The sequence below is a fragment of the Nothobranchius furzeri genome, chromosome 8 (assembly GCF_043380555.1).
Source record: "Nothobranchius furzeri strain GRZ-AD chromosome 8, NfurGRZ-RIMD1, whole genome shotgun sequence".
Taxonomy (NCBI): Eukaryota; Metazoa; Chordata; class Actinopteri; order Cyprinodontiformes; family Nothobranchiidae; genus Nothobranchius; species Nothobranchius furzeri.
The window spans coordinates 79050140-79063366 of record NC_091748.1 but is presented as its reverse complement, the minus strand read 5'-3'; the positions used below and the strand labels follow the sequence as shown (position 1 = coordinate 79063366).

Below are 13227 nucleotides of genomic sequence, written 5' to 3'. Positions count from 1 at the left end.
AGAATTGCGTTCACCAAAAGATGTGTCACTTCAAATCAGGTCCGACCTCTCGAGCTAAGTTCATCCATCATAAGTTCACCGTCTCGTTGAAAGCTGGCACTATTTAACTATATAAACCCCGCTCTCCCAGGCCGCTGTTTGGTCTTCTCGTTAAGTCAACCGGTGCACCTAAACTCTCGCCGCCCAATGAGGACGGCTTTCCGGCAGACACGTGACCATTCTAGTCCGTCCCACTCGAACTACTCTTCCAGTTGGTCATCTAGCTAATATTATATATGATATCTAAGATGTTGATACCCTAAACGCACTTTTCGTTTTTCCGGGGACCCATGAGCCGGCCGGAAAGGGAGGAGACTTAGGTTTTATTTTTTATTTACTACGCTGAAGTTTCTCTTGCGTTGACTGACAACAAAGTACCAGCAGGACCGAGCGCAATTTGTGGCAGCGGCAGCTGTCTCTCCAAAGTACTCATGACTCTGTGTTAAGTTACCTGTTCTGTGTCACACATCCGTTTATCTTGTAGGTTTTCTGTGTCTTGGCAAGAAATTTAAAAATTATTCAGAAATGATACATATATTTGATTGAAATTGGTAGAAAGTTTACTGAGACATGAACGATAGAATCTGAAGAACTGTTTCTTCTTCTACGGACGTGGCTTTATTTTGAAATCCAGCGGAAGTAGCCTGACTCAGTAAATCTGTTTAGCTTGAGTTAGAAGTACCGCAGGCTGCGGCTGAGCAGGGCTGAGTTTGTCCGACTTAAAGTTGACGCTGAGGTTTGAGAGTGAAGATGGACTCTGCGGCGGTGGAGATAGACGGCAGCGTGATGGAGGGAGTGAGTACTTAGATTTTATTCTTTCGTGAAACGAGAGAAAAGTTGCTACAGTAATATGCTAACAGAGGGCTAACCGGTTGTGACCGCGCCGGTCTGTTTCGTCCTGGTACCGGTTATCTACAGGGTGGACAGATTCTGAGAGTCTCCGCTGCGTTGAGCTGCATCACCGGTACCGCTATCAAGATCGCCAAAATCCGCGCGGGCAGGAGCTCACCGGGACTCAGGTGAGATAGCGGCTCTCATGCTAACAGGCTAATGTTAGCCTATTCATTAAAGTTTGATTCCGCGTTAATGATCGAAACATTCTTTATCTACACGGTTGTATTGGCAAATATTATACGACTGCTTCCTCGTATGGGTTTAAACATATTGCTTTCAACTGGAAGATGGAGAAAATAAACTTTTATTGGATTGAAGGAGAAAACCGGACAGCAACCTAACTCCAGTTAAAGTAGTTCTGAATTAAGGATGTCAATGGAGCTAATGGGTAATGAACTGGGATATCAGAACCAGCGCAGTAAGGGTCTCTCACAGGTGCTGGTCCTAAAATAAGAATATCATGACAAAGGTGATTTTTTTTTCAGTTATTTCAATAAGTGAAACTTGTGCTTTAGATGTAATAATCACACACAGACTGATATATTTCTAATGTTTCTTTAATGTTGATGATTGCACTGACAACTAATGAAAATCCCAAATTCAGCATCTCAGAATATTGTGAAAAGGCCCAATATTGAAGACCCCTGGTGCTACACTGTAGTCAGCTAATTAACTCAAAACACCTGAAAATAACCTTTAAATGGTCTTGCAGTCTAGTTCTGTAGAGTACATAATCATGGGGATGGCTGCTGACTTGGCAGTTGTCCAAAAGACCACCAGTGACACCTTGCACAAGGAGGGCAAGACACAACAGGTCATTGCTAAAGAAGCTGGCTGTTCACAGAGCTCTGTGTCCAAGCACATTAATAGTGAGGTGAAGGGAAGGACAAGATGCACTAGGGGGAAAAAGTGTACGAGCAGTAAGGATAACTGGAGAGGGTTGAAACAAAACCCATAAAAAATGTGGGGGAGATTCACAAAGAGTGGACTGCAGCTAGAGTCAGTGCTTCAAGAAGAAGCACGCACAGACATGTGCAGGACCTGGTTTCAGCTGTTGCATTCTTTGTGTCAAGCCACTCTTGAACAAGAGATGGCGTAGAAGCGTCTCACCTGGGCTAAAGACAAAAGGGACTGGACTGCTGATGACTGGTCCAAAGTTTTGTTCTCTGATTTAAGTAAAATTTGTATTTCCTTTGGAAATCAAGGTCCCAGAGTGTGGAGGATGAGATGAGAGGCCCAGAATCCACTAAAGATGTCATTCCTCCAGTCTTGGGTGAATTAAACATATATACATTTTTAGTTTGTCCATTTCCGACTCAGCTCTCTCTTCACCATGACAGACCGGCACAACACCCTCATCACTGCAGACACAGCACCAATCCGCCCATCTATCTCACTCTCCAGCTCTCCCTCACTCGTGAACAAGACCCCGAGATACTTAAACTCCTCCACTTGAGGCAAGACCTCATCCCTGACCCGGAGAAGGCATTCTACCCTTTTCTGACTCAAGACCATGGTCTCAGATTTAGAGGAGCTGATTCTCATCCCAGCTGCTTTACAGCTCAGAAATAAACATTTAAAATATATCAGCCTGTGTGGAATGAATAAATCTGATATACAGGTTTCACTTTTTGAATGGATTTACTGAAAAAAATCTACTTTGTCATGATATTCGAAATCCTGGCAAAGCAGAGTCGGGCCAGCATCGCGCTGAGTCACTGGTTGCTCCTGAGTTTTCTGCCTGCTGCTTCTCTGTCTGCAGCCATATCCTGGTTCACCGCACCCTCCACGGGGATGGGTCAAATGCGGAGATGAATTTCACCAGTGTGTGAAGATGACTAATGGGACTTTAACTTTAAAGCTTGACATAAAGCCATAAAACCAAGCAGAATGCCCAGCAACACCATTTTTGTGCTGAGTTGGGTTCTGTGGAGCTTACAGAAGCAGAAACTGTCTGGATGATCTCTTAGTGCAGTCAATAACTACAGCTTGCTCCCTTTGTCCAAATAATTCTGTGATTAACATCCAAACATGAACACACAGACAAAACTACAATTCAGAGAGCCGATATGGCCGAACATCGGTTAACGTAAGGCTGAGGTCTTTCTCTGATGCTCATTAATTATTCAGAATTTTAAGCATTTAATTCCTCTTAAACAGAAGAGTTGCAACAAAATCCACCCCCCTCAGAGTTGTCATGAATGTAAACTAGATCTTTTAAACCTAGAATGGGTTTTGAGCCAGGCTGTAAACATGTTTATTTCTGCTGTCAAACTGGAGTTTTTAACATGGGAGTCAATGAGGATTTGCTCACTTTTGCTGCCAGCCCCTAGTGGATGAGGGTGGAACTGCAGTTTTAGCCACTTCTTCTTGGCTTCATTTTGCTGCTAAATTATGAGAGCTTAGTTAGAGCTGTTACCTTGCAACAGGAAGGTCCTGGGTTCACTTCCTGGCCTGGGATCTTTCTGCATGGAGTTAGCATGTTCTCCCTGTGCATGCGTGGGTTCTCTCCGGGTTCTCCGGCTTCCTCCCACAGTCCAAAAACACGACCGTTGGGTTGATTGGTCTGTCTAAATTGTCCTTAGGTGTGAGTGTGTCTTTGCATGATTGTTTGTCCTGTGTGTCTCTGTGTTGTCCTGCGATGGACCGGCACTTTGTCCAGAGTGTACCCCGCCTGATTGCCCGTTGACCGCTGAGAATAGGCACCAGCCCCCCCGCGACCCTACGTGGACAAGCGGGTTCAGACAATGGATGGATGGAATATGAGAGCTTATCACGTGACCACAGCGAAAGCCTTTTGAAAATGCTGCGGTGTATTCTGGGAAATGTTTGACCAAGGCTGGGCTACAAGACACCTCCCCTGTATCCTCGCTCAGCTAGCTAAACTGCTAACAAACGTTGAACACACGCCTCGGTAGAACATGGACATTGGAACACGTCTTGGCGGCTCCTGATGACTATCTCCTAGGCAACCGGGGTGGGACCAAGACATCAAGGTGAGGTTCTGTGGCACTAAGAAACACCCTAGTTTAGTCTCCTTAAGTCCCAGTTCATATCCCACAGTGCCCTCTGCTGGCTTTTCTGAGACATTACATTTCACAGTTGCACCTTCATCGACATTTGCGCTGTAATCTGTTGGGCTGCCAGCTACCTGCTAGGGCCCTGCCTCCAGTCCAACAGAGCACCTTTTTGATACCTCTTTTCCTTTTTTTGTGTGTTCAGACCTCAACACCTGACCGGCCTCCAGCTGGTCTCAGATCTGTGTTCAGGTGGTCTGCAGGGCGCCAGCATCGGCTCCACCGACATCAGCCTGACTCCAGGAAAGATCCGGTCAGGAAACCACACGGCTGACACGACGACCGCGGGGTGAGGCTAGCAGCTGCTGTTGGTGTTCTATTCTGGGACTTTCCGTCACTGATTGTTTGTACCCCCCACCCCCACCCGTTTGTGTGTCAGGAGTGTGTGTCTGCTGCTGCAGGTGGCTCTGCCCTGTGCTCTGTTCGCTGATGGTGTGTCACAGCTCTGTCTGAAGGGAGGAACCAACGCAGAGATGGCCCCTCAGATCGACTACACCCTCAAGGTCCTCTAGAACACTCAGCAGGAGCTGTAGGATCACTACACCTGGTTCTAGGACCAGGCATGTCCTGATTGGTTTTCACCTGACAGACAGACTGACTGCACTCTTACCCCTTCTTTCCTCTGGACGTGAAAGCGGGGTGTAACATAAAAGCAGCGTTTTACCTGCGAGCTCATTCCCAACCATGGGAACCATGGGCGATTTTGATGCTAAACGGGAGCGAAAGCATTCCACACAGCTGGGTCGGTTGCGTAGTAACTAAACTTGAAATGTAATGATGGCGTCCCTTTGCTTGTGAGACGTGTCCAAAACCTTACTTAGCTGCCGGTGGACAGGACTCTGTCCACTGTAGCGGCGGCTAGTTTCTGCGCGGTACGTTTCTCAGCTGTTTCGTGCTGCTTTCACGTTCGGTGGAAAGAAGGGGTTCGAGTCCACGAAGACCCTAGCTGTCACTGACAGAAAAACACATCGTCATAACCATCCAAAAATAACAAAAACAAATTAAAAGACAAATATCTGACTGATTCTGTCCAGTAAAAACTTCATTTTTAAAGGTACAACAATTGATAAAACAGCGAAATAATCACAAAAGAGTCTGTTTCTATCATGTTGGACGGAAGGTTTTACTGGAACGGTTACAACTCAGCCCACCGGGGGATGTTCGGTATTTTTCTTTCGAAACGGTCAAAGAGGGACGTAGTAAAGGTTGGTTTATGCTTGCCGCGTCCGCGAGGTCCGCACGGCTCCGGGCGGAAAAGTTGCGTCATTTTAACAACCACGCCCCTCCACCGCGCTTCCGCACGGCCCAGAATTTCCGCAACGCGCACCTCGGAAAATTTCTAACCACGCGGATGGACGGACGTGGAAAAACTTGGCGGACTGACAAGAACTAGTATGGCAGAGGTTGGTAAATACAGACATTTGTATGATTCAGCTCTCAGAGATCATCGTGATCAACATGTTGTTAATAATTCTTGGAGAGAAATAGCTCGCACTGTCGGAAAAGACGAGGACGCTGTTAAAAATGCTGGAATGCCATGTTGTAAACAGTAATTTCTACTTCTACTATGGTGTAGTGATGGGTGCATGCCGTAGAGCTCCATGCTGCCCCCTACAGTTTGGGAGAATATTGGCTCACCGCAGAGACGAGCCGCACGAACCATAAACGCTGCGAGTTGTGAAGCGCGTTCCATCCGCGAGCTGCATCACCGCGCGGAAAGCGAATGCGTCAAGCATAAACCAAGCTTTATTGTTTACAGTCCGTGAGCCCGTTGGGTTGCTGAGTCAGAGCCAGTTACCTGCTGCACCTGCATTTGTATCTGACACCAGATGGCAAAACGGCAATGTGTAAAGATCCCAAACCAGCAACAGGAGCAACCCAGAAGCTATTTCTTGTACCCCTAAGAATCCACGGCGTCTTTTTGTTTTAGTCTAGTGTCGGGCGAAACAGATGAGACGCTAACGTTAAGCCAACAATGCTAAGGGTGGATTAGAAGAATACTAGTGAGCGACCATTTTGCCTTTAGTAAACACAGGTGCTGCTGCTCTGAGAGGGTCAGCTCCTTTCTGTAACACCGCTGTGTGAGCAGCAGACTCCTCCTGATGGAGACCAGCCGCTGGACCGGCCGTGTCCTCTCACTTCGCTATGGAGCAGACCTGCTTTCACTATAAAACGTTTATGATGGTTGCGTGCAAGAGACCAATATCATCCAGCCAGCAGCTAAAAGGGGCCTTTTGGTTTGTAAACCTCCTTCTTCTTATTCGCTCCTGAATTGTTACTCCACCTCCAGTCTGAATCGATATTTCAGTATAAGACGGTGATAATTTGGATTGTTACAAAATATTGTAAAAATTTAATTGAAACATTTTTGTAATAATTTGGAGTAGAATAACATTGTTTAAATGTTCCTTTGCTGTTGGTAGAAATCTCACACATTCAGTCGATAAGGATGTGTTCAGTAGAGTTTTGTGGGACAGAGGAAGCTCCTCTCCGTGACAGCAGGTGTGTTGACATGTCACGGAGCTGCGGAGTGAACTCTGACACTGAATTCATGCCAAAAGTTTGGATATTGGAGCGATCTGTGAGATGGTTGCTTCTCTGTAATTTAGTGGGGTTTTATGTATGAAAGATGAATGTCCAGCAGACAGATCAGCTGTTTGCTGGAAGATGGGAGAAGCAGACCTGGAGACTGAGGCCAAAGCGCGAGTTTGAAAACGATCCTTCCTCTTTGAGGAAGATGAGCTGGGTCGTGACCTGACACTAAAGAGGTGTTTTTATCTTTTCAGCTTGGTTTTGGTTCGGCCTTCTTAGTCAAATCAACTTTACTTAAAAAGCACTTTGAGGTGTCCAAAAGGACCAACGAAGCGCTGTACACCGGTAAAAACACACCAGTAAAAACAGACGCACATAAAATCATTGGAATTATTAAGCGACGACATATGCTTTTGGAGGTGCGCTCATCATGCAGCGTGTCCTGCTGGAACAAGACGTTGTGCAGTCATCGGAAAACACAGCAGCCTGCTGTCAGCAGGTGACAAGCTCCTGCGCGTCGGGAGGCAACGCGCTGTGCCAGAGCGTCGGTACTGACACCCGCCATAAAACGGACATTTAACCAAACTGTGACCTTTACCCTCTTGCAATTTAACCTTCCCCTCACCCCCATCCTAACCTTAACCAGCTTGCACATGCAAAGCTCTGATTGTTGACGCGCTCCAGACATCTGCGTCCTGAGCACGGCCACAGTAACATTATCAAATCAGGTGTCGCCACCTCAAAAACTAATTTAACACGCGATCGTTCATGTCGGCTCATTTCCTTTTTATGTTTTCTGTCTTTTATTCTTTTATTTGTGCCTGATGCTTTTCGCTGCTGTGGAGCGGGGCGCATCACCTGTTTTGTCCTCGGTGACGCACCGATCACTGATGCGGCCGGCGAGCACTCCGCTGTTTCTGCGGTCGGTAGATCTTTTAGAGCTGCAGTTCAAAGGTAACTCATGAGGTGAATATATATGAACCCAGGTAGCAGTTTCTCTTTAGGATTGAGAGGAGATGCAGGAAGATAATAAACAGACAGGACAGAAAAATAGTCAAATAAAAACAAGTTAGTTTTGTACCTGCTGGTTACAACAAACAGACACCACTGAAGGTAATCAGAAGTGAGGAACAGAAAATGAAATAATTATTTTAATGTTTAGAGCAGCAGGAACTCCGAGAGGCTGCAGGCGCACCAGTGAGTTTGCGGCCGCTGCGCAGGGGGAGGGGGGAGAGGGCTGAAGCAGGGGGAGGGGGGAGAGGGCTGAAGCAGAAACTACCGTTGTTAAAAGAAATGTGTTTAACTTTGAAAATGTGGGCGCAATTTTAATTGTCAAAAACTCCAGCGAACCAACCGAACTCAAATAGAAATAGAGGCCTGCCTCTAATTCTGGCCCTCCTTCCAATAAAGGCCTGGAGCTTGATGAGCTTGAGTCAAATACAGGCCTGTATTAGAGGATTTACGGTAAAAAACTATATACTTGACTCTGTCTGAATTAATACGAAGTGTGTTTATGGTCCCTGAATAAGTGAAGTAACTAGAATCTTCTGATTAAACATTCAAGGATCAGATTGATATTTCAAATTTGTATGGAATCATCACATCTTATTGGTCATTTTAATAAAAATGTAGTCAATCTTCATCACTACAACTGCTATCTTGGCTATGTTTTTACTGTCCGTAGGCATTTTCTCTTTGTGTTTTAGTGTCGGCTGGTTGTGTGTTCTTGTCCGAGTTGCTGCGGGAACTGATAGAGCAGGGTGTTTGGTTTAAGGTGACAGACTAGAACTTAAAGCAGACAGGTTAGAATTAAAACAAAGCCTTTCTCATTTCCTTTGAAACTCTTAAAATGTTATGCTAGTTGCTTCATAAGGTTTATATTTGATCTTTTTCACTTGATTTCAGTATTTAAAAATGACGTGGTCAGGTCGAATTTCTGATCCCGTGATGAAGCCTACCTCTTGAGTCCTTATGTACAGTTTTGTCTTTGCCAAAGACAAGTTGAAAAGTTTGAAAATGTACCTTGAAACATGTTTGAATTTGTCAGTGGGGAAAGTGTAAGAACGCTGTTTCGAAAATTGTGTGCAGTACCTACATTTGACCACAGAATGTCATTCCTACATCATGCACCTTTAATCTTATGTTCTCAGTTTCAAACATCAAATAAACCCAAAGGTTTTCTTCGGCAGGTCTTCAAACCCATCGTGGAGAAGTTTGGAGTCCACTTTGACTGCAACATCAGAATGAGGTGTGTTCAGGAACACCTGTTAGTGTGTGCATGCTCAGGAGGTGAAGCAGGTTACCTGGCAACTGGAGGATTGTGGGACTGATCTCAGCTCCTGCCAGGGGTATTCTGCTGTTGTGTCCTTGGGCAAGACACTTCACCCAACTTTCCAGTGTTAGTGGTGGTCAGAGGGGTTGAGGGTGCAAATGGCAGCTTCGCGTCTGTCAGACCACCTCAGGGTGGCTGTGGCTACATAGTAGCTTACCAGCAATGGCAATGTGAGTGCGTGAATAATAGAAAGTGCTTTGAGTACCATGAAGGTGCTATATAAATCCTATCCATTGTTATTAGTGTGTGTGTGTGTGTGTGTGTGTGTGTGTGTGTGTTACGTAGGGGCTACTACCCTAAAGGAGGCGGGGAGGTGGCGGTGACGGTGAATCCGGTAAAAGAGCTGCAGCCTGTCACCATGACAGAGAGAGGAACCATCGCAAAGATTTACGGCCGCGCGTTCGTGGCCGGCGTCCTGCCCTTCAAAGTAAAGTTCAAACTCTTTCTAAAGTTGACAGGAAGTCGGACTGTTCCTGCGCCTATCCCATAATTAAATCCGCATTTCCTCTCCTTGTGTCTCCCAAGATGTGGTCATGTGAGATGAGAGGAGGAACCAGTTAAAACATGAATAGTTGTTGTTCGGCTCAGACACCGAAAACGTTTAATGTCCAAAATAAATCGTTGATGGACCTGAAATAAAGAAACTTGGTGAACGTTTAGACGTTTTCCTCTTTGGAGGATTGTTCTGTAGGTCTTGTGTCTCCTGCTGCTGATCGTTTCCCCGTAGATGTTCTGTTGGCACCTGTTTTTTTTACTTAACTGGGTCTTGGTGTTGTTTTTAGTTGGCAAAAGACATGTCTGCTGCTGCTGTTCGAACCATCAGGAAGGAAATCAAAGAGCTTTACATCAACATCCAGCCACTACAGGAGAAGGAGAAGGCCTACGGGAACGGGAACGGCATCATGTATGCCCCGCCCATTCGCTAACATCACTAAATTCAGCAGCTGTTTCAGGAGAAGCTTGTTGATTGGTTCTCTTGTCTGTGTTTCAGAGTCATCGCTGAGTCATCGACAGGTTGTCTGTTTGCTGGTTCGGCTCTGGGGAAGAAAGGTGAGGAGGTCCGCCGACCAGCAGGTGGCAGCGCTACGACAAATTCTGAGACTCAACAACACAAAATCACCAGGTAGTCCTGCTTTAGGCCACGCCCCCGTAAACACTCACCTGCCTGTTTCAGGTGTGTATGCTGATAAAATCGGCATTGAAGCTGCTGAGATGTTGCTGAGAAACATCCGACACAACGGCTGCGTGGACGAGTTCCTGCAGGATCAGGTGAGACTCCGACACACCTGGCTGTCAGTGACCCGCCTGATGACCTCGCTGTGACCTCTCCAAACCCTTCCTCCTCAGCTCATTATCTTCATGGCGCTGGCGAAGGGAACGTCTCGGATTCGGACCGGCACCGTGACACTACACACGCGGACGGCCATTCACATCGCAGAGCAGCTGACACAGGTCAGAGGTCACGGCCATGACAACAGCATCAACAACCATACACGAATTTTAGATTCTGATGAGCAAAAGAGTCAGGCCCAGAGGTCGTAAACCTCAAGCAATAACAGATTTATTTTTATGTTTGCACTTTAAAGCAGGAGGAAATATTAAATGTTTCATACAGATGGGGAGGAGCTCAGAGCAGAGCTGCTGCTGCTCCTCTGAAGGAGTCAGTCGAGATGCCTCCTGGTTTCCTCTCTCTAGTTTTCCAAGAAGTGGGAGGAGACCCAGACCTTCTTAGAGGGATTACAGATCCTCTGCCATGGAATCACTTTGAGATTCCCAGAAGGAGTTGGAGAGTGTCTGATGTGAAGGAGGTCTGGGTTCTCCCTCCTGGATGTGGTTCCTCAACACCAACCTTGGATAAATGGAGGGAAAACTTTTTAAAGAGCAAGTTTACCATCTGCAGTGGTGTCTCGTTCAAATGAATCGGTCAATTTCTGTGGGGGGAAAGGCTCTGGCGCTCCTGTTTCAGGAACCAGAAGTGAGCCAGAGCAGAGGAGAGTAGCAGACGGCAGGATCGGGAGTCTTACTTCCTGATATGTGGACATCTCTCCTCTGATTGGCTAACAGCAACACAACTACCACTGACTGTTTGCTCTGCATCGTTGATGTTTTACCTCCACCAATAACACAATCCTGGAGGAGTTCTGCTGGTGTGGTGGAGTAGCTAATGCTAACGTTAGCTTCTACTAGCAGAGACGTTCTCTCCTGTTTCCTGGACGCTAAACCAACAACAGCCTTTCCCTGAGTAAAGATGGGTGAGTCCATGAATGTTAGTGACAGGGTGATGTAGATCAGTCAGGATTTTCTGATCATAGAGTTTCACCGTCTGTTTCCTATCAGCAGCTAATGCAGGAGATGGGTGTAGGAGACTATTTTCATGTTAAGCCTGCATGAACAGGTCTGATTTGGGACGCTGTAGCAGCAAGACTCCGCCTCCCTGAGTTTCGGTTCCAATTTGGCTTTAAAAAGGAGATTATAAACTACACCCCAGTTTTTAAATTGTGTTAAAGGCAACGTAAAAGCGGAGTTATACCAAACTAAAAAACGACCTGTTTTTAGACAATCTGACAACTTGTCAAAACAGCAGTTTAGTCATCCGTGAGCGGGAATGTGCTTGTGAACATAAAACCATGAGATCCTTTTGCTGTTGGTGGAAGTCTCACGTATTCAGCTGATAAAAAGCATCATTATGTAGCTGAGAGAGAGGGGAAGGCCGCATGAGTAACGAGATGTGCGCTAAAAGGAGCCGCTTGGCGGGGAAAGGAGTGGCGCGAACGGAGTAACAACAAGCAATTAGACAGGTGTTGACGGTAAACGTCATATTTTGGAGCGATCCGGACAGATATGTTGTCTCTGCAGTTCAGATAGTACGGCTGTTTTTTGAACTGGAAGCAGAGGAAGTGGACGGAGACTCGCAGCCGGAGTCTGAGGCAAATAGCGAGGATGTTGATGACGATGTGGCGGATCCATCCTTCCTCATAGAAGAGTTGGGTCATGATGAGGTGGAGGATGAAGGCAGAGATGCAGCTCCTCGGAGATCCAACAAGAGGAGTGGGCGGCGCCGCGCAGCTGTCAGAGCCACTCCCCACTCCAAAATGCATGTACATTATTGCCAAATTAATAAAATAAGTATAAATTCAGATAGTCCAGGTTGTCCTGAAATTAATGATACCCCATAAGGCAAAATTTATTGTTTTTATTAGAAAATACAAAAGAAAAACCAAAATGAGTCAAAAACGGACCCCAGAGGGCTAATAATTTATTTTTTAAATTTGTTATTATTATTTGTTATTATTGTTATTTGCTATATTTAATCATATTTTTTATAAATGTACAGTCTAAATTACCATTCTGAATTATAAAAAACATTCGTCATAAATGTTTGTTGGTTTCACAGTAAAATAAACAACTTTTTTCCAGTTCGGATTTAATGTTTTTGAGTGATTTAAGGTCTAATATGCAACCCCTTTATGTCCAAATATAAAAAATAAGTATAGATTCATAAAGTCCAGGTTGTGCTGAAAAGATTGATGCCACATAAGGCAGTGGTTATGGCTTTTATTTTGGAAATACAAAGGAAAACTCTAAATTAGTCAAAAATGGCAGATTACACCCTGGACCCCAGAGGGTTAATCATAACAGGGTGTTAAATGGCACAAGTCAAGTGTCTTTCTCAAGGAAACGACTGACGGAGCCTGGGTTCGAACCGGCAACCCATCGGCCACCGTCTCCCTCACTGCTGATTCATCCTGGACCCTCTCCAGGCCGGCCAGTCCTGTTGACTCGTATCTTGTGTTTGCAGGCCAAGTTCACCATAACCAAGTGTGAAGATGAGCTGAGCAGCAATGTCACCTTCATCATTGAATGTCAAGGATCAGGAGCAGTTAACCCCAACCTGTAGCCCCACACACACACACACACACACACACACACACACACACACACACACACACACACACACACACACACACACACACACACACACACACGCGCGCGCTGCTGGACTTGTAGCTGCTCCCAACCCGGTCGCCCCTCTTAGCTGCTGTCTCTCAGGGTTTTTTCCTTAAATTACTGTAATGAGTAAATAAAACGCTTCTCAACATTCCCATGTTTCTGTTTTTATGGGTTTAAAGGAACATCTCAGAGATTTTCCATGTGGACTTGCGGCTGTGTTCATTCAGTTCAGCTCCAGATGTTTAGATTTAGGTATTTTACTTGTGTTTTCATCTGGATGTGAAGGTGTGAGCTGCTGAAGAGGCTCGGATGGAGCGAGGGCAGAACTGAAGGGATGAAAGCGCCTCCACACCAAGATCCTTCTGTTTTTGTCCGAACTAAGTTTGTGTTTAGTCTGAACTG

The 13227-nt window shown here is 45.8% G+C and overlaps 1 protein-coding gene across 1 annotated transcript; it reads left to right on the top strand.

Annotated features, from left to right (window-relative positions):
* Positions 1-630: 630 nt before the first annotated feature.
* rtca (RNA 3'-terminal phosphate cyclase) lies at positions 631-12976 on the top strand. Its single transcript, XM_015975122.3, has 11 exons — positions 631-834; positions 958-1058; positions 4156-4299; positions 4390-4513; positions 8732-8790; positions 9160-9301; positions 9657-9778; positions 9866-9924; positions 10049-10143; positions 10222-10326; positions 12674-12976. The coding sequence occupies exons 1-11, from the start codon at positions 790-792 to the stop codon at positions 12770-12772; spliced, it is 1095 nt and encodes a 364-aa protein (XP_015830608.1). The 5' UTR covers positions 631-789; the 3' UTR covers positions 12773-12976.
* Positions 12977-13227: the final 251 nt, after the last annotated feature.

Bases quoted from the DNA above. Each gene is read 5' to 3' on its own strand.
- rtca (XM_015975122.3), top strand. From the start codon at position 790: ATGGACTCTGCGGCGGTGGAGATAGACGGCAGCGTGATGGAGGGA. The intron at 9,302-9,656 runs GTAAAGTTCAAA...TGTTGTTTTTAG, and splicing joins CCGGCGTCCTGCCCTTCAAA to TTGGCAAAAGACATGTCTGC. The intron at 10,144-10,221 runs GTGAGACTCCGA...CTTCCTCCTCAG, and splicing joins ACGAGTTCCTGCAGGATCAG to CTCATTATCTTCATGGCGCT.